The sequence below is a fragment of the Marmota marmota genome, unplaced genomic scaffold, assembly GCF_001458135.2.
Source record: "Marmota marmota marmota unplaced genomic scaffold, marMar, whole genome shotgun sequence".
Taxonomy (NCBI): domain Eukaryota; kingdom Metazoa; phylum Chordata; class Mammalia; order Rodentia; family Sciuridae; genus Marmota; species Marmota marmota.
The window spans coordinates 15,004,099-15,023,057 of NW_026000026.1; the positions used below are offsets into that span (position 1 = coordinate 15,004,099).

The 18,959-nt window shown below is 50.1% G+C and overlaps 1 protein-coding gene across 7 annotated transcripts in view; it reads right to left on the bottom strand.

Annotated features, from left to right (window-relative positions):
- The window catches only part of Hnf4a (hepatocyte nuclear factor 4 alpha), a 54,066-nt gene continuing 35,107 nt past the window's right edge, over nt 1-18,959 (bottom strand). For 4 of the 7 annotated variants that reach the window (XM_015480261.2, XM_015480268.2, XM_015480230.2 and 1 more), the window contains exons 4-10: nt 15,155-15,261; nt 14,374-14,529; nt 10,985-11,072; nt 9,769-9,924; nt 7,326-7,562; nt 4,049-4,201; nt 1-3,108 (exon numbers count right to left, since the gene is read on the bottom strand). In XM_015480261.2, coding sequence (XP_015335747.1) covers nt 2,966-3,108; nt 4,049-4,201; nt 7,326-7,562; nt 9,769-9,924; nt 10,985-11,072; nt 14,374-14,529; nt 15,155-15,261 — 1,040 coding nt within the window. In that variant the 3' untranslated portion in view covers nt 1-2,965. Of the gene's footprint in view, nt 3,109-3,141; nt 3,950-4,048; nt 4,202-7,325; nt 7,563-9,768; nt 9,925-10,984; nt 11,073-14,373; nt 14,530-15,154; nt 15,262-18,959 lie in introns of those variants that run through there. The other 3 variants (XM_015480235.2, XM_015480253.2, XM_015480237.2) reach the window with 2 other exon arrangements.

Below are 18,959 nucleotides of genomic sequence, written 5' to 3' on the forward strand. Positions count from 1 at the left end.
TTAGAAAACATATGCGCCATTTATTTTGTTTTATAAACTTTTGTTAAAACACACAAGAGTAAGAAATGTTTTTTTTGCTTCTTTGCCCCATCAGGCAGCAGTGACAGGGACTTGGGGATCAGCATAGGACCTAAGGACATCCACATACCCACAGGAAGATGCAGATCACTCTGATGGGACCCAGCCCACTTCCAGAATTGCTAGATGTGAACTTCACAATTTATCTTAATTGGGGCAGATCACAGGAAAATCTAGCAAAGAACTGGCTTGGTCATTGCAAGAAATTGGGGAGCCTCCATTTCAACTCTCTCCTCTCCTGGGTCTGCTCTCAGAAAAGCTGTGTGGATTCTAGAAGCTCCTGAGAACCTCCTGAAAGAGATGTCTTGGAGGAGAATTTATAGTGCCCACATTTGCCTCCCATGAACCCTTCTCGAGTCCATCAGACTTTATGTTTTAGGACCACAACTCAGAAAAACGAATTCCAATGTACTGTCCTCATCTTAAAATAAGGAAAGTAAACGTGTCTTTATTTTGTGTTTCCTGCAATGCAATAAAGTTAGTAATGTGGGATGGATTTCTCCTTTAAAAAGTGTGGATTGGGGGCCAAGGATGGGTCTCCTGCCCACCCCCTCCCCACAAATTGCTACCATTAAAGACTACCATGACCCCACTCCATTCCATGGGAACTTCCTATCCCAAGATAGAGGCTAAGCAACATGGCGGGCGGGGAGGAACAGAGTGGGAATGACCATGATGACCAGAATGATCCCAGCTTCACTGCCCTGTGCAGACCTGTTGGGGCCAGCTGGCTGGGGGTTCTGAGGCACTGGAGTGAGGGTGACTGAGGAAGACATGAGAGCTCTGAGCAAGAGATGGTCCCTCCTGGATCTGGACTTGGCTTCTGACAGCCCCAGAGGTGTGGAGATGGCTCTTAAACATATGGCTCCAATACTTCTTCATGTTCTCTAGCAAACAGGAACAAGCACATATGGTGGAATTTCTGGGCATGGGAGTATCATCCCCATCCACTCAGAAGGGTCAGTCTTGGGTGGAAGGTGGGCTCCATCAAATAGTTTGCTCTCCTAGCTAATCACACTTTTGGCCCCAGGACAACATCCCTGTTATTCCCACCAGTCAATGGCATTTTCCAGAATCTTCCCAAAGCCATAAAGATTCTGAGAATGCTGGTTGCTCCATCCTGGGATTTAAGGTTTCCAGAATGTATCTCGAATGATGTTCCTCAGAGAAAATCTGAAACCCGGGGTTTCTTATCCTTCCCCTCTTCCTCACCCAAACTATCCACCCCTAGACCGAAGACAGGTTTGTCTGTCCCCCAGAAACCAGACCCCTGCTGCCCCTCCCCCAGGCTTTGGGAGCAAAGAACAAAAAGGGGTCAGGAGTCATGAATTCTCCTTAATATTTATCAGCAAACAGGATTCTGGGCCCTCACTGGATTTCAGTTCATTCTCCAATCAACCTGAATCCTGGTAATAGGAAAAGCTTCTGGAATGAGCCTTGGGGTTCTCTCAGTTTGATCATAGTGAAGGCAGGGGGTTCCTTCAGTGGATTAAGCTTTCCTAGTCTGATCCAGAGGGACTTGGATCTTGACCTAGTTACTGACTAGCTGTGTGAGTTTCAGGGGGAAAAAACATCCCTTAACTTCTTAGAATTCAATTTTGTCTTCTGTAACAATCTCTAGGTCATAGGAGGATTCCATGAGAGGATGGATGTCCCATGCCTTAAGACAGTGCCTGGGAGTAAGGAGAGCCTGAGTTAGGCCCTGAGGGTACTTGCTCCTCAACAGACCCTGACCTGAGGCTTTCCTGCCCCCTCCTCTCCATCTGAGGCCTCAGCACTCACCTGGATTACATGGTGGGCTCCTGTCTAACCTCCCTGCTCCCTCCTAACCTTCTAACTAAGAGACTGTGTTCATCTCCTGACAGCCCAGTTCTCCTGTCCCTCCAGGCTACTCCCTCAGTCTGGCATTCAAGGTCCCATGCTCCCCAACGCACCCTCTTGGCTCAGAGAGCCCAGTCACCTTGGTGCCTCTCTCCCAAACCGTCCTCCCTGTCTCTGGGCCTCTCTTGGGCTGTTCTCTTTTGGAACATCCTGTCTCCCCTGCTCTACCAGCCAGAACCCTGCCCTTCTGCAAAGGCCGAGTGCATAGCCCATCTGCCTCTTCCTGGATGCTTTCTCTGGCCACTTGCCCCCTCCCCACAAGTTCCTGTGGAAGTTCTTATCTTGGACTGTCCTCTCATTGTTGAAGACCTATAGGGACCATCGCTCCGAACACCCATGCCAGTCACTGGAGAAGGGAAGTGCACTGGGGTCAGGGGAGGAAGAATGGTATCTTCCTGCTCCATCACCTCCTGCCCTCTGCCTAGCCCCAGTCAATGCCTCCAGATGTTCCTGGAGTGGCTGGGGGAGGGGTTTCAAGTTTTCCTCCACCTCTGGAGAGTGGCTTTGGAGAAGATGGGATGGCTGAGGAAGGTGACAGCAGAGGGCAGAGGGGGCATTTGAGGTGAGGGCAGCAGAAGAGGGAGGAAGACTTCCAGGGCTCCATGTCTGGGCACCATGACCAGGCCCAGGGGAGAAGAAGTCCCAGCCGGGGGGAGGGGAGCTGTGTTTAAGAAAGGTCCCATCTTATCTTCAGACAGTATTCTTTGGGGGTAGATATGGATGAAGGAGAAGGAAGTTTGGCTTCAGCATGAGAAATGTCATCCAAGTCAGCAGAGGACTTCCCAGCCGGGGTCTCTCTAGGTTAAAGCTCTGTCAGCCAGAGCATTGGGTCAAAGGTGGCAATGAGTGTGGCCCTCAGCCCACATTCTTAGTCTTTTGCTCTTTCCATTGCTGCTCTGGGACTGGCCCTGTTGTCACGCCTTCCATTGCTGTGATCAAGTGGTCGCCAGGAACTCTCTGAGGGGGTTGGGGTGAGCCAGCAGAAGCCCTGACTCCCAGTGGCTTGCTAGATGACTTCTTGCTTGGTGATGGTGGGCTGGGGGATGGCAGAGGGGGGCTTGACAATCGTGGTGATGGCTCCTGGCAGGAGCTTGTAGGGCTCAGACCCTGAGCCACCGGGCGGTGAGGGCTGTGGAGTCTCAGGGGTGGCTGAAGGGACAAAGAAACAGACAGAAACTGCTCAAAATTCCAGTCCTTTGTGAGTATGAGAAGAGCTCTGGGAAAGTTCTTCCCTCACTTCGAGGCTTAATTTCCTCTTCTATAAAATGAGAGAATGAAACTAGATGATCCCTGAGGTCTGATGACTCAACCCTTCTATGGATTTCAGACTATAAAATCCACATTCTATGACATCTGGAAGGTCCTTCCACCCATCTCCTCCACCAACTGATGTGGAGGGTTGAGCTGCTTCTCCCAAATGGAGGACTAGGTCTGACTGTCCTCAAGGAAAATGAGATGTATGGTAGGGGTACTCTTTCTTAGAGAAAGCAGCAGTCAATGGGACCCAGGGATAAATGGCTCAAAAACTACCACCTGTATTTAGGAGATGGGTAACAGAAACTAATTAGCCCCATTTCCATCACAGGTTGGAGAATAACCTGACCAAGTGGCTAGCTTTACTCAATGGACAACTTTCCCAAAGAACAATTTCAATTAAAGGCCATTTAATTGCAATGGACCACTTCATTCTGTTGATAATTTAATTTTTTGGAGAGCTTTACCCAATGACAAACTCACCTCAGATAATGGTCTATCCCAGAGGACATCCCTAACCCATGGACTGTCTCTTCCAATTGTGTAATGGTAGCCTTACCCAACTGGGCAGCCATATTTCAGTGAACAGTGTTATCTTATGGAAATCTCACCCAGTGGTAACCTCATCCAATGAACTGCCTCATTCCCAGGACAGTTTCATTTGGCAGAAGTTGTCAGTCACCTCATTGACTAAACAGCTTCAACAAATGGACAACCTCACCCCTCATTCTCCGCTCTGGAACACAGAGAACAGTTGTATCCCAGTTTCACCTTCTAGACTCAAACTTCTGCTTCCTTTCTAGCCCCATCCTTGGGTAGAGCCCAAGTTGCCCACCTGCCTGTCCCCTGGGTCGGGGCCACTCACACATCTGTCCGTTGCTGAGGTGAGTGGGCATCGTGTTGGCAACAATGACGTTGGTGCCCATGTGCTCCTGCATCAGGTGAGGGTGCAGGGGGTGGTGGGCATGGGGTGCATCACTGGAGGACCCTGCAGGTAAAGAGGGTATCAATCAGGACGGTGAAGCTGGGATAAGGACCACAGGCCTTGAAGCACCGTCCTCCTCAGGTGTGGTCAATTAACCTGCCCATCCAACAATGATGGTACCTATTGAGTATTCCAGGGTTAGTAAACCAGGGCTCACCATTCCTGTCCACAGGCTTCATATGGGATTGAGAAGACCCAAAATACCAAGAGAGTAAAAGTGACTTGAAAGAAGAGCATATAAGGAACTCTGAGATCACTTAAATATAGTGAGGGTGTTGGTTGCATAGTCATAGAATGAGTTTAATCAAAGACTCTCAAAGCTCCTTGATCTGCAAGTCCTTCAACCATTTGGTCCCAACTCACCTGTCAGCCTCATCTTCCAACTCTGCTTCAGCCAAGCTGACCTACTTGGAGTATCTGTGTGTCCCCCATGTTTTCCTATCTCTGAGCTTTCTCTCACATTGTGGCTTCCATCTGGGATGCCTTCTTCACCCAAGTTCCATAAGTCCAAACCCCAGCTCAGATATTTCTTCCTTTGGGAAGATTCTTCTGAATCTCCCCACTCTTCTTTTTCTCCTTAACTGTAATTTATCTGCTACTCAATTTGGGAGCAATCCAAATCCACAGTAATTTATCTATAACTCAACTTTGGGAAAAACCACTTCTTCTGTCTATGGGCATTACAATTATAGGTATATATTTCTTTACTTTTTTGTCTCTGAGGGCCTAGTGAAGTTTCAGGAACACAGTAACTGCTTCAAACAATGAGTGGAGGAGTAATAATATATAAAGTATGGTGGCATAATAGGCCATAATCATTAATGTGACTGATGTTGGATTTCAAGGCACATCTGATCTATAATTAATAATTATTGAGCACCTATCCTGTGCCTGGTACTAGTTTAAAGCACTTCTCATATTTTACATAATTAATTGTTCACAACAAACCTGGAGTTTGGATACCATCACTTCCCATTCTACAGATGAGAAAACAGCAGCCAGAGGGATTATTTTACCCAACACAACAGACCACAAGCTCCTGATTCTGATCACAGTAACCCATGCTTCATAATAACCCCACACCCACAGGGTCAGTGTGAGAATGGAATGAGCTACCATTTGACAGTGGTTCTCAACTTGGATTGATTTTTGTCCACTCAGGAGACATTTGACAATATCTAAAGATGTTTTTGGTTGCCACCACTGGAGAAGTGCCACTGGCATCTCATGGGTAGAGGCTAGAGATGCAGCTCAACCCTGCACATGGCAGCCTTTCAAGGCAAAGAACTATCCAATTCCAAACATGGTGGTGCTGGGCCCCTCCTGGGCTCGGCATGGACCTCACAGCAGCATCTCCTACACCATCTCCCAAACCTCCAGGGCAGACGCCCTCACTTGGATTTTGCCTCCCATCCTTCTAGCTCATTCCATGGGGTACCATCCCTGAAAAATTTCAACCCTACTGAGGCTCTTCATTGGTTGACTCCTAGTCTCGCACGTACAACCCCATTTTTCTTCCAGTCCAGCCAAGATCCATGGTCTATCATTACAATCACTTCTTCTTAATTATCCCCAACCCCCTCAGAGCTCCCCTTCAGAATAAAGCATTTTCAAAATCTCTCCACCCGGTGTCCACTTCTTCACCCACCCCTCCAAGTGGATTCCATTCTCAGACTGCTCATTGCTTTAAGCATAAGAGTCAAGAGCCTTCACATTGCCATCTGGTGGATGCTGCCCCTCCTCCCTTTTCCTCCCTCCCCCCACAAACCCAGGGTAGAATTTTACACCATTAAATATCCTGTCTTCCTTTTCAGGCACTCTTCTTGTTTCCTCCCACCCCCGGCGAGCTTTCCCCCATACTTGCCCAGGCATGTTTTCCTGTCCAATTTCCTAAATGTCGGAAGCCATGGAGCTGCCTTGTGCCTTGGGTTTGAACCTTAGACTTGTTCATTCAGCTGCCCCCTTGAAATAACCCAAAGCAGATACATAACAGTCCTTCCATACTCGACTCCTGTCCTGAATGGATCTCCTGGGTCACCCCTCCCACCCCCACCAGGCCCAGCCATTTGCTTCAGCCTTCTCATCTCAGAACATGACTCCATCAGCATTTCTGCCACTCAAAACAAAAATGTAGGCTTCACACTTGACCCTGTTCCCATCGCCCCCCCATTTCTGATCCATCAGCAAGCGCTTGGGTCCTTCCTCCTGATAGATGATCCAGATTATATCTGCTGTCTGTTGCCACAGTCCAGGCCTCCTCTGTCCCTCACATGACTGCAGAGAGTAACATTCTCAGGGGTCTCTTGCTTCCATTTCACCGCCCCCACCACCAAATTTACTCTCTACCCAATAGTCAGAGTGCTTCTTTTGCAACATCAGTCTGATTTTCAGTCTACTTACAATAAGTGCAAGGAAAGTTAAATCTAAATTTCTGACTTGCCTACAACCATCTGTTTATGATTTGGTTTCTACCTAATCTCCATCTGCATCTCATACAGTTCCCAGTCACAGTCTTGCCCTTCCTTCTCAACACACAAACCTCTTCTGCCTCAAGGGCAGCTTCTGCCTGGAATGTTCCTGTAGCTTTTACATCACAGAAATCACACTTCAGTGAGGTCACCCTTGACCAAACCCATCTACAAAGCATCTTTTCAGTTAAGCTTTATCATATATCTGTTGATTTCAAAATCTATAGTTACCTTCTTATTACATACTTGGTCATTTCCTGTCCCCCTGAGCCTTTGTACACACACACAGCTCTGTGCATGCAAGCAGCATATGCCCACTCACTGAGCTAGCGCTCTCTCTCTCTCTCTCTCTCTCTCTCTCTCACACACACACACACACACACACACGCACGCACATCCTCCAGGAGGGCAGAGATTTGCTCTTTGTTGAGTCTCCAGCACTTCAAACATTGACTGACAAAGGCCAGGCTTCCAGCGCCTGAACAAATGGACTTCTGTTTCTTCTCATTTTTCTGATGAGGAAACTGAGGCCCAGGCAGTTTAAGCAACTTGCTCAAAGCCAATTGAATCAATAATGGAGCCCAGAGTTGAGCTCAAGTCTATCTGAGGCTGTCTCCCAGAAAGGTGCCCCCAGTACCCCTCCTGGGCCCGGCACGGACCTCCCAGCAGCATCTCCTGCAGCAGGTTGTCAATCTTGGCCATGCCGAAGAGCTTGATGAACTGGATCTGCTCAATCATCTGCCAGGTGATGCTCTGCAGTGTGGGTAGCAGCAGCAGCAGCTCCCCAAAGCGGCCACGGGAGTCGTACTGGCGGTCGTTGATGTAGTCCTCCAGGCTCACCTGCACCTGAGAACGCAGCCGCTTGATCTTGCCGGGGTCACTCAGCCCCTTGGCATCTGCAATGGAAAGGGGTGGTCAGGGTGGACAGCAGATGTTCCCTGACTTGTGGGGCCCAAATTGGGCTTAGCCACCCAACATCACACAGGGACTCTTTAACAGTTTGGGGGCAAAGATTTGGGGTTTTCTACAACCAGGGTACATTTCCTAAGAGAGCAAACTGTGGGAATAGGGAATAAGGGACAGAGTGTGGGACTGCAGGAACAGGCCCAATAGGAGACCTTGGGCCATCTCCTTAATGTAGCTCCTGCTACATTAAGAATCTCCCCTTCTCTGCCTGCTACCACCTGGGGACTCAGCCAAGGTCTCATCTCCTCCAGGAAGTCTCCTCCATCCTGCTTTCCTAGGTCTACATTGTATGTCCATCATGTTCCCAAGGTCCTGTGGCTCCTCCATCACTACTGCCCACATGGGATGTTACCGCTCTTCCACTAGACCCTGAGCTCCAGGTGGGCAAGCATGTCTTAATTGCCATGTTAACCCACCATCACAGTAGCCACTACCATGTGTAGGCAATCTTTGTTGAGGTAGGTAACTGAATGAAGGGATGGATGGATGGAGGAAAGGATGAATGAAAAAAATCCTTGATTAAATTCTAGATCCTTATCCTAGAAGCGGAGGTAAGTCATCAATACTTTCATCTCAGCCTTCATGGAAGTAATACATTTACTTCCTCTCTTATGAACAAAGGAAGTGGCAGAAGGAGTTTTCCCACATTTCCAGTGGGCTGTCTCCACTGTCCCAAGGTTGTGAATTCTTTTATTCAGTTGACAAACTTTCATGGAGCAGCTCCTGCCCTCTGAATCAGGCTGCTATTTCTGACTCGGCACCAGTAACCCAGTTGTGTTTCCCAGTAAATGTCACCTGCCCAGCCTAGTTCTAGCCCCGGCTAGGCCCTATACAAAAACCAGAATTAGAATTCTCACCCTCCAGGAAAGGGGAATAGCATGTGGAAGATAAGAACATGGGCTTGAGAGATAGAGGTTGACAGATAGTCTAAAGTTCAAATCAGCCATTTCCTCCAGGAAATGTGACCAATCAAATGATTGACTGGTGAAATCATTTGATTTTGGTGTCTCAGTTTCCTTATTTGCAAATGAGGGCAGTAATAATTCCTACCTCACAGACACCGTGTTATAAGGTGATGTGCATAAAGTGTTTAAAACTGTGCTTCTGTGAGCATTCAATAAATGGAGGTAATTTTTCCCCTTCATTGCTGTGATGATTAGAGGTGATCTCTGAAGACAGATCCAGCACCCTCTAGGAACTCTCTAATATGGAAGAGAGGAGGGATGCAAGCAAGTCTCTGGGCTGAGGCACCTTCACAATGTCAAGGTACCTTGCTCACAGATGTGACTCACACTCTATAAAAATGCATGTGCAAAAGTCAACAGATGGAATGGAGAGAGGAGAAGAGAGCCAAGGTGAGCACATCCTGCTAAGTGAAGGGTCAGAAGATTCTGTGGACAGTTGATAGGACAATAAATAAAGGTGGGGGAGACGCAACCAAAAGCTCCAAAGGCAATGAGTGGACACAGGAACACAGCAATAAAAATATATAAGGAAGATGGGGGAGAAAAATGGGAACAGCAGTGGAGAAGAGCAGCATCCTTAGCCAGTATGGGAGGAGAACTATGATCTAAAATGCATAAAGCAAGAAATATGGGGCTAGGAATGTAGCTCGGGAGAGAGTGCTTGCCTAGCATGCACAAGAACCAGGATTCCATTCCCAGGACTGCAAAAAACCAAAACCCAAATCGGAAATATAAGGCTTCATGGTTTATTTTAGACTGTTGAGATGACTGCCACAGGGATCAGTTACAAGAATCAGAAATTTATTTATTGGAGAGTGGGCTATGGAAAAGTGAGGTCTGAGGGGGTAGATTATTTGCATTTTCAGTACATGTAGATCATGTAGATATTATCTCAAAAAATTTTTTGGAAGAAGCAAAGAAGGAAGACAGGAAATCAGGAGAAAGAAGGAGGAGGGGAAGAAAGGAAGGGAGAGAAAAAAAACCCAGGCTTTTGGGGTCAGTTTGCCTTGCCAAGTCCCATTATCCCTTTGAACCTTGACTTGCCTCATCTATTGAATGGGGCTGATGGAAAGCATCTCTCCTGATTCTCATGACAGGTCAGGAACCCAGCAGGAGAAGTCTGACAGAGTATCTGGGGCATCAAGGATGGGTTAGGAAGTGTGGGTGGTACCTGGGTCGAAGAAGATGATGGCTTTGAGGCAGGCATACTCGTTGTCATCTATCTGCAACTCCTGGAAGGGCAGCACCAGCTCATCAAGGATGCGAATGGACACCCGGCTCATCTCTGCCAGTTCCGGACAGTGCCGAGGGACGATATAGTCATTGCCTGGGTGGTTTGGGAGGGAGAGAGGATGGGGCAATCACCTCGGGTCGAGCCCTCTCCTGAAGCTGGGGTTTGTAGGTGGCAATGCAAGTGGTACCCGGGAGGAGGACCTGCAGGGACTGTCATGCTCATTTCACAGATGCAAGATCTGAAGCCAAGGGGAAGAGGTCGAGGTGCCAGAAGTCAGTAGGCTGAGCTTGGAACTGGGATGTTTAGGACCCCTTTCATATCACCCAAGCTCCCTTTGCCAGTGGGACTCAAGACTGAGTCCATTCAAGGGGCACCTGGAGGCATAAAAATGTCCATGGATAAGGGACCAGATTCTGGAGCTGGACTGCCCTAGCTGAGCAGTTCTGCCACTTAGGGTCACTTAACTTCTCTGTGACTCAGTTTTCTCATCTATAAAATAGGGATAGATAATAGAGCTTCTCAGGGTTATTGTACTAAAAGAGGTTACGTGCTGGGCATGGGCCACCATGCCTGTAACCCTAGTAACTCAGGAGGCTGAGACAGGAGGATGGCAAGTTGAAGGCCAACCTGGGCAACTTAGCAACAGCCTGTCTCAAAATAAAAAATAAAGTCCTGGGGAAATAGCTCAGTGGTGAAGCTTCCCTGGGATTACTCCCCAGTATCTAAATAAATAAATAAATAAAGTTGGTGAAGTAGTCAGTGTAGTCCATGGCATAGGAAGTGTGCTTTTAAAAGCATTTAAAATAATAAATATATCAGGGAGGCAGAAGACATGGATGGGGGTTTGTGCCATTCCTGGCCTCTTCTTGTTCCTAGTCCAGAAAGAACGTCAGAATTCAAGGGTAATTCCAGGGGTAACCCTGACTGAGCTCCATCTTCAAGACCTGGGAGATTTCCTTGTTTGCATCCACACTTCCTTGTGTCTGAGTGGGGCATCTAGCAGAGAACCGAGTCCTGGAACCCTCTCTCGCAAGCCTGAGAGACAACCTGGCCGTGTTGGTCTGTTGCCCTGCCCCGAGGGCCCCACCACCGAGCTCTCTGTTGCTTGGGTGTGCCCCTTGCACAGAGCTGGCTGGGACAGGCAGCTTCTCACCTAGGAGCAGCACGTCTTTGAACACCATGGATCTCTTGGTGGCTCCAAGCAGCAGGTGCTCCCCGGCATGCGCTCTGAGCAGGGCCACCTGGAAGGGAGAAGGGATGGCGTCTAGCATCTGAGCCCCTGGTAAGGCTGCTCCTGGCCAACACAGTGACCCTGGGAAAGACAGCTTAGTGTTCCCTCTGCCTTTAACTTGTCTGAACTATGAAATGGGCATCACAAAACTGCTGTTTTCCTTCTACAGTGGATCAATGAGGGGCTTGGTTAGGGTTTGGTAGAAACTCAGAAGAAGAAAGAACAGATCCTTAGAGCCGAGAGACCTCTCCTTGACTCCGCCCTTGAACTGCTGTTGTCATTGAACAAGTAGCTGCTGTCCCCACCCCTCATTTGTGTGCCTAGGGCAACTGGAGGTAGCATTCTAAGTGTATTCTTTTAAAAATTATTATTATTGGCACATATTAATTGTACAAATTAATGGGTTTGACTGTAAAATGATATTGGACCAAGTCCCTTCTCTCCCTATGACCCGCACTGCCATCATCCCCCTTTGAGCAGAAGAAGCTCATCAGATTTTCAAAAGTCTATTGCCCCAAATGTTCTAAAATTGTGGATCCCAAGTTCCTACCCATGGACCAGCTGCCAAGAATTATGCAAGGTGCTATATGGAAGTGCAGATCCTGAGGCCCGACTCTGGCGATTCTGATTATATAAGGAGCAGGCTCAGGGGTCTGCATTACACAAGCTCCCCAGAGGATCCAGAAGCCCCGCTGAGTTTGGAAATCACTGGTCTGGAAGTTCCCAGGGCATCTGTCCACTTGACATCAGAAAAGTCTAGGATTCTGAGAAATTTTTCAAGAACTTGGAGATGGATGTTGGTTCTCAGAAGAGGGTCGACCCAAGGCAAAGGTATGGTAGAGGCAGCTAGCAGGCCCCTTCCCTGCAGGGAGGACAGAGCCTGTGAAGGATGAAGTCTGATGCAGGGCCCAGCTGACTCACAGGGTATGTCTGTCCTGTCAAAGTCATCTGCCTTGCATGAGGATAAAACATGGGCTTGAAATCCAGGGGCAGGCCGGCTGTCTTGAGGATCTTGCCTTCAAAGTGGGGCTTGGGGCTTTGGAGGCTCTGTAGCAAGCCACGCCGGAGGGTGAAGTGCTATCATCACTCATCCGCTGCATTGCTTTCTCTCAGCTATGAAGTGGTAAGTGCCTACTAAGTGTCTGACACTCCCTTAGATGATGGGTAAGATCTAAGGATACCATCTCTAGGATCATAGAACTAACTCTCTCTGTAGAGGGCCAGATAATAAAGTACAAGACAAAGAAATGGGACAGAGGGCCACAGGGCTTCATAGGAAGGGAGAAAAGGAAACTGAGCGCTGTGTGGTCAGGGCGAGGGGGTGAGTAGAGCATCAAAAGATGAGGTGGGGAGGGTCTCTCCAAGGAGGTAAGGTGCTGCGAGGCCTGGAAGGTCCCTGGCACATAGGAAGCTCCTCATAGACATTTGAGTGAATGAAAGAAGGAACAGGTTCAGGGAAGAAGGCATGTGCATACAGCTTCCTCTCCAGATCTAACCCCTCCTGGGCATCCTCTGTCCTAACCCCTTTTGTCCCACTGTGGCCAGAAGGAAAACTGAAAAAGAGGAAACATGGGACACCTTGGAGGTGAGAATCCACTTTCCATGACCAAGGAAGGAAGGAAGGGATGCTGGTCACCCGGCATCGCCCGTTGGCCAGGCACCAAGCAGACCTTGTGTCAATCAGACAGTGGCTCTCAAACTGTGAGGCAGGGAACCTGGATTCAGATCCCAGTTCTGCGGTCAGCTTGCTCTGTGGCTTTAGGCCACTCACTCTCTCTCTCTTGTCCTCAATCTCCTTGTGCATTCATCCCCAGCCACTTCCAGGTCTCAGCAGATGAATGTCCAAAATAAGCCAAGAAGCACACGCACTCAGAAGCTGGTTCCTGGGGCAATGTCAACAGGAATGCCAAGTCCTTTGGGGTACAATGACCTTAACTCTCCCAGGTGGGCCCTATGTGTGCTGGGCAAGATGGGCTCCTTTTACACCATGAATGGGTTCCCAGGTCTAGCCCTGATGTGGCAGCTGTGCTGGGGGGCGGGCAGCTGGGGGGTGTTAATGATTGTCTGGTGTTATTGGCCACCCATCACTGCCCTCTGAGAATGCTCTGAGCCCCAGCCAGAGAGGTTTGGGTGGGAAATTGAGGTTAACAATTGCTCAGCTTCGGGGTATCTTGTTACCCTGCTAAGCCCCTGGGAAGGAACAGGGGGATTAAACATTAATGCGGACACCCTGGAAGACTGCAGAGGGACTGCAGCCAGAGCACGAGGGCTAGGGGAGAAGTTGGGGGCAGCTTGGACAAGATCCCTGCCCGTCGATTCTCCTAAGGGCGGGAGGAATCCGGGGAAGAGGGCTTCTGGTCCAGCCCCTGGAGAGGCTGCAGAAGAGCCACATCAGGGTTTTCATAGAGCACCCATGGGGCCATCTTACAACGGTTCCCTAGAGCCCAGGGGCCAAAGAAGTTTGGGAAGTTTCTTTGAGAAAGACCAGCCTGGCTGCAAGGCTTGTCTTGTGCAAAGGCACCAGATGCTTCCTCCAACACTGTGACAGTGGCTCAGTCCACGTCCCTTCTCCCAGCCCCCAGGTGTTGTCTGTGAGGTCAATGCAGTTGGTGGAGTAGGGAAGGGGGGCTCTGTCACATGCAGCACCTTAGAAAGCCATTTGTTCTCAGTCACACACTACATTCCCAGGCCTTTTTCACCCATGGGAGATTTTCAGTGTTCGGAAGTAGGAATTTTGAGAAATTAAATGCTAAGGGAAACCCATCTTGTTGAAAACAAGAAAGAATCTGATGGTGGGGAGGCCTGCTGTGGTCCAGCTGCCATCCTGCACCTATCAAACAGTAACATCCTCTGTCCTCTTGACAGCGCTCTGATGGGAAGAATTCCCACTTGACGGATAAGAAAAATGAGGGTCAGAAGGAAGTGATTTATCTAGGATCACCCAGGGAACTGGTCCTAAGCCCAAACCTCCTGACTTCTGTCGCTGAATCCCTGTCACCACCCCCCCAGAAGAGCTGTGTCCTGTGGTGGTTAGGAGCCTGAACTTTGGAGCTTCCCTGGCTGGTTCTAATCCCAGTTGTGCAGGAGACCATCTGTGTGACCTTGAGCAAGTAACTTAACCTTTCCATTCCCCCGTTTCCTCACCTAGAAGGTGGGAAGAATCATAGTACCTGCCTCATAGTCATTGGAGGGATTGAATGAGTTATTCTTTGTAGAGTGACTTGAACACATGAGCACTATGTGTTATGTTTAATAAAATCGAATCTGTTTAAGGCTCTTTCACAGGGGGACCCGCAGGACTCCACCCTCACCTGGTCATCCAGGAGGAGCTCACAGAAAGCTGGGATGTACTTGGCCCACTCCACCAGCACCAGTAGCTGCTCCTTCATGGACTCGCAGACGTCGGCAATGTTGGCGATCTTCTTGGCACGGATGTCGCCGTTGATCCCCGAGACGGGGGAGGTGATCTAGGAGAGAGGAAGGAAGTGCTGAGCACTTGCTCAGAGCCTGCTTCCCAGAACTCTTCCCTGCCTGGAGGGGACTGGGCCCAATGGGTGCCTTCCAGCTCAGAAGGAAGCTCTGGGGAAAAGGACAGAAGGGAGGACACAGAGAGGAGGGAGAGGGCTCTCTCTGGACCTTGCCTGCTCCTCCTCCAGCTCCTTAGAGCCCCAGGAATCCCTCAGCCCTAGAGGGGAAGCTGGGAAAAATTCATCACCTCATCTCATAGAGGGAGCTGCCATGGCCCAGAGAAGAGCTGTGATTTGCTTGAGGCCACACAGCAAGGGGTTACCTGAGCCCCAGTTTGACACCCCAGTCTAGTGGTCTGCCCCTCTATTCTCTTGGGACTGATGTCAAGCCCTCAGTTGAGAGCACAGACTCTGCTTGGCCTACGGAATGTGGGATGAAGTACGCAGTGCCCCGCAGCATCAGGTCGACACCGAATTCTGTTTTTGCTATGAAACGGGCCATGTGACATGGGACTCAGTTTCCCATCCATAATATCTGATATTCCAGAGCCTGGCTGGGGAGGACAGAGGTGGAGGAAGTAAGACTACTGTATAGTGTGAGACACACCAGGTGTCACCCCTGTACCTGCTGGGACAGGACCTCGGCCTGCAGGAGCGCATTGATGGAGGGCAGGCTGCTGTCCTCGTAGCTGGACCTCCGAGTGCTGATCCGGTCCCGCTCATTTTGGACGGCTGTGAGGAGGCAGGAGAGGTGAGGAGAGGGCAGAGAGGGTCGGGGTGGATGTCCCATGACCCTGAGGAGTGGTGCAAGAGGAGAGAGTTCAACTCAGGGCTGCCCCCAGGGGAAGGAAGCGGGAGGGCCAGCGGTGGTGGGACATTCAGAGGATACAGCCCAGCTCAGCATGTGGGAATGAGGGAGACAGGTTCTAAATCAGCCTGCAGGAGTGATGGCCCATTCCCAGGGGCATGTGAGACACTGGAGACTTGACCAGGACTGAAGATGGGCCTGGGGCACTGAGGAGGGGAGCTTAGAGATCACAGGTTTTCAAGTGGTTTGGAAGAGGGTTCCTTTCTCTCCAAATGAAAAGTGTGTAAAAAAAGCAAAACGAGTTGAACCAGGTGATCCAGAGATGGCCAAGGATTCCTGAAGACCAGGCTGAAGCCTAGCCCTGGGCAGGGTCCCTGGAGGACCCACCTGCCCTGGTGGCTCATCCACTAGCAGGAACCCCTGAGCCTGGGCTGACCTCAGAGTTGGCAGGGCAAGGCTGCCTCCCTCCTGCCCATGCTGGCTGCCCTCCAGAACCGGGGATCCAGGCCTGTGCCCACCACCACCAGAGTCAGTCTAGCCTAAGATATCAGACTATCCTTCCACTGTCCCAGACACATCCCTTGGAGTCCCAGAGGCCTCCCTGTATAACGAGGCTTTGCTGAAGCAGGAAAAAGAGGCTGCAGAGACCTCGGCTTGTGTCTGGAATCCCTCTCTCTCTCTCTGCTACTAGGAATGGCATCCCCACTCCTGGCTTCAGTGTCCCCACCCACAGCTCTGCCCCTCAGCCTGCTCCCTGCATTTCCTCCCATCTCAGGAAGCCACAGGTGGATTCTCCCAGCCCTTCAGCCAAACCCTGGGAGTCGTCCTGTACTTCTCTCACACCACCCCATACTGACTCACCCTGCCCACTGTCAGCAATCCCTAGGTCCACAGCGGCCTACTGTCTCCCCTCTGGGCTGGTGCAGGCCTTGCCCCTCAAGTTCCTACCAAATCTGCAGCACCCCTCGGCACCCAGACACATCACCCTCGTCCTTAGGGCCGCCACTGCTGACCCACAGCCTGCAATCCCCTTTCCCCTAGGACTTAGTGACTTCCTCGCTTCATTCATGTCTCCATAATAGTATCACCTTCCCCCTCCAATCCCCTGTTCAATGTGGCATCCCCTCCCTCAGGCCCTGTCCTCTCACCCTACTTGATTTTTCCTTAAGGCAATTATTATAGAATTATTTGTCAACTTCTTTATTATCCGCCTCCCTAGGAGATGGAAGATTCCAGAAGACCAGAACTTTAGCCTTCTTCTTCTCTGTTGTCTCCCCAACATCGGGAACACAGCCTGGCACACAGTAGGTGCTCAATAAATATTTGTTAGTGAGTGGAAGAGGGTGTTGGAGAGATGGCTCTCATTCTTACTAACACCCTGTTTCTCCATGGAACACGGACAACCCAGACTATTTCACTTCCTCTTGATTTCACAGTGTTGAGAATAAAGGTCAAAACAGTCTAAATTGGGCCCAGGAGTCAGTGGGGTGCAGCAGAGATCCTGAGGTAGGAGAGCTCCTCTAGCCCACATCCCTGTCCGTGGGTTCTCACCCTGGCGCCTCACCCCTCCCCTGGCAGCCAGCACCCAACAGGGCGCCATGGGGAGGCGGGTGCAATGAAAGGGCTGCCGTCAGCAGCTGCGGACAGGGCTCCTCAAGGTTAAGCTGGCCTTATCAGTGCCCGGCGCGAGCTCAGTCACGGAATGATGTTTTCCAAATGTTTGCTCAGTATTAGCAGGGGTCGGGGACCTAATGTAACTTCCATTGAATATTAACCGGCCAGGGCAGAGGCAGAGAGGAGATGAGCCCATCTTCCTACAGAACGCTGGGGCGGGGCCTGAGCCAGGCGTCTGGGTCCCTCTCCCCTGCCTAGATGGCTGCTCACCATTCTCTGCTGCTATTGGGCTCACCGATACTCAGGTTCCTCCCCAGACCCCCTGTCCAAGTCTTTGCACCCCCAGGGAACCCCTTTCTAGACACTGTGGAATTTTCTTCTGACCAAGACTCACAGGCCTGTGTGATTTCCAGCTCTTCCCTGTAGTCCAGAGGAAGTTTCAGGAGTCCAGACCAGAACATGCCTCCCAAACACGTCACTATAATTTCAATCCCTGGAGCTTGGTGCCTGCTCATGCCAAGGAGCCTGAGTTCTAAGCCAGACTCCCTCACCTCAGTTTCCCCACCTATGAAGGGCAGAGTGATAGATTTGATGACTTCTAGACTCACCTAGTCCAGAAACCCTCCATTTCCAGCTCCTACTGTTGGTCTTCCAGGACTACTCTTGGTTTTCAGTCCCCTAATCCTCCTGTAGACATCAAGGGAAAGAAAACTGCCCCCAACTCTCCTGGCCATTGAGTTTCCACTGACTTCCACTTGGCTTTGGGAATTTCTCATCAGCCTGAGAAGGGGTGTCGTTGGCTAAAAGACTTAAAGATAGCAACACCCTAACTTCCAAGGCCTTGACCACAGCTGCTTCCCTGTCCCATTCTCAAAGCAACCAAGCATGCGCCATGGTCTTCCACATAACCCAGGCATGCAGATAAGCATCCGCATTTGCTGGCCCACCCTCACTGGCCATCCACAAATCTGTTCTCCTGGAAAATATCTGCTTTCCTGGTCCAAGAGGCAGGCAGATATCCTCAAAGCTGAGCTAAGGCTGAACAGCCTGGGGCCCATTTTCCTCCCGGGAGCGGACATATGGGGTTGCTGGCTCTGTGGATGACAGTTCAGCTCCTTTGCTTTATAAATGGAAAACAGGAGCCCGGAAGAGGTGGGAATGTCCCTAAAGTTGCACAGGTGAAAATTACTTTGGTTGTTAACAAGAGACATATATAAAGACTGACCATAGGCAGGACCGGGACACAGACAGCCCAGGCAGGTGGCCTCAGCTGAGGGGGCTGCCAGCCCTCTCCCACCAGATGATAGTTCTACATGAGACTCCTTCTCTCAAACACAATGTCTTTGGGATATCACCTCTGGACCATCATAGAGCCTCAAATCTTAGGCCTTTGGGGTCACAGAATCACCGTTCCCTGGAGCCATAGAATGTGAGGCCCTCAGCCAGTAGTTCAGTCTCATCTCCAAAACTCACACGTGTACCACATCCCCTCTCATAATATCCCCCAATCCATAAGATGGTCCTGAACTTGAAGGTGACAGAGGGTCAGAGGGCTTACTCCCCAGGCAAACTGGGGTGGTGATGTGAAGAGGGGATGTTGGCACTTTGCAAAACCCCTACTGCATTGGAGAACCACTAAGTGTTAGAATCGTGGTGTCTGGAGCAGTAACGATAGGCCCAGATTTTCCAGTGGAAATTCCAAGTTGATACTAAGGCCCTGTAGAGATGAGCCAGGGTCTCAGGGGCAGGGGCAGGGGACAGGAGGCTACCAAGGCTGAGCTTCACCTCCTTCCTAGTTGACCTGGGGCAGTCTGGGTCCCAGGTTTCTGCTTCTGGATGGGGTGTGTGTGTGTGTGTGTGTGTGTGTATGTATGTGTGTGTGTGAGAACGGGACCAGACCTGGACTGTACAGGACTGGAAGTGAAGGCCTGAGGTTAGTCCCAGAGCTGCAAAAGGTGAGTCAAGAGAAGAAGAAAACAAAAAGATTTGAAAATGACTCCAGTTACTT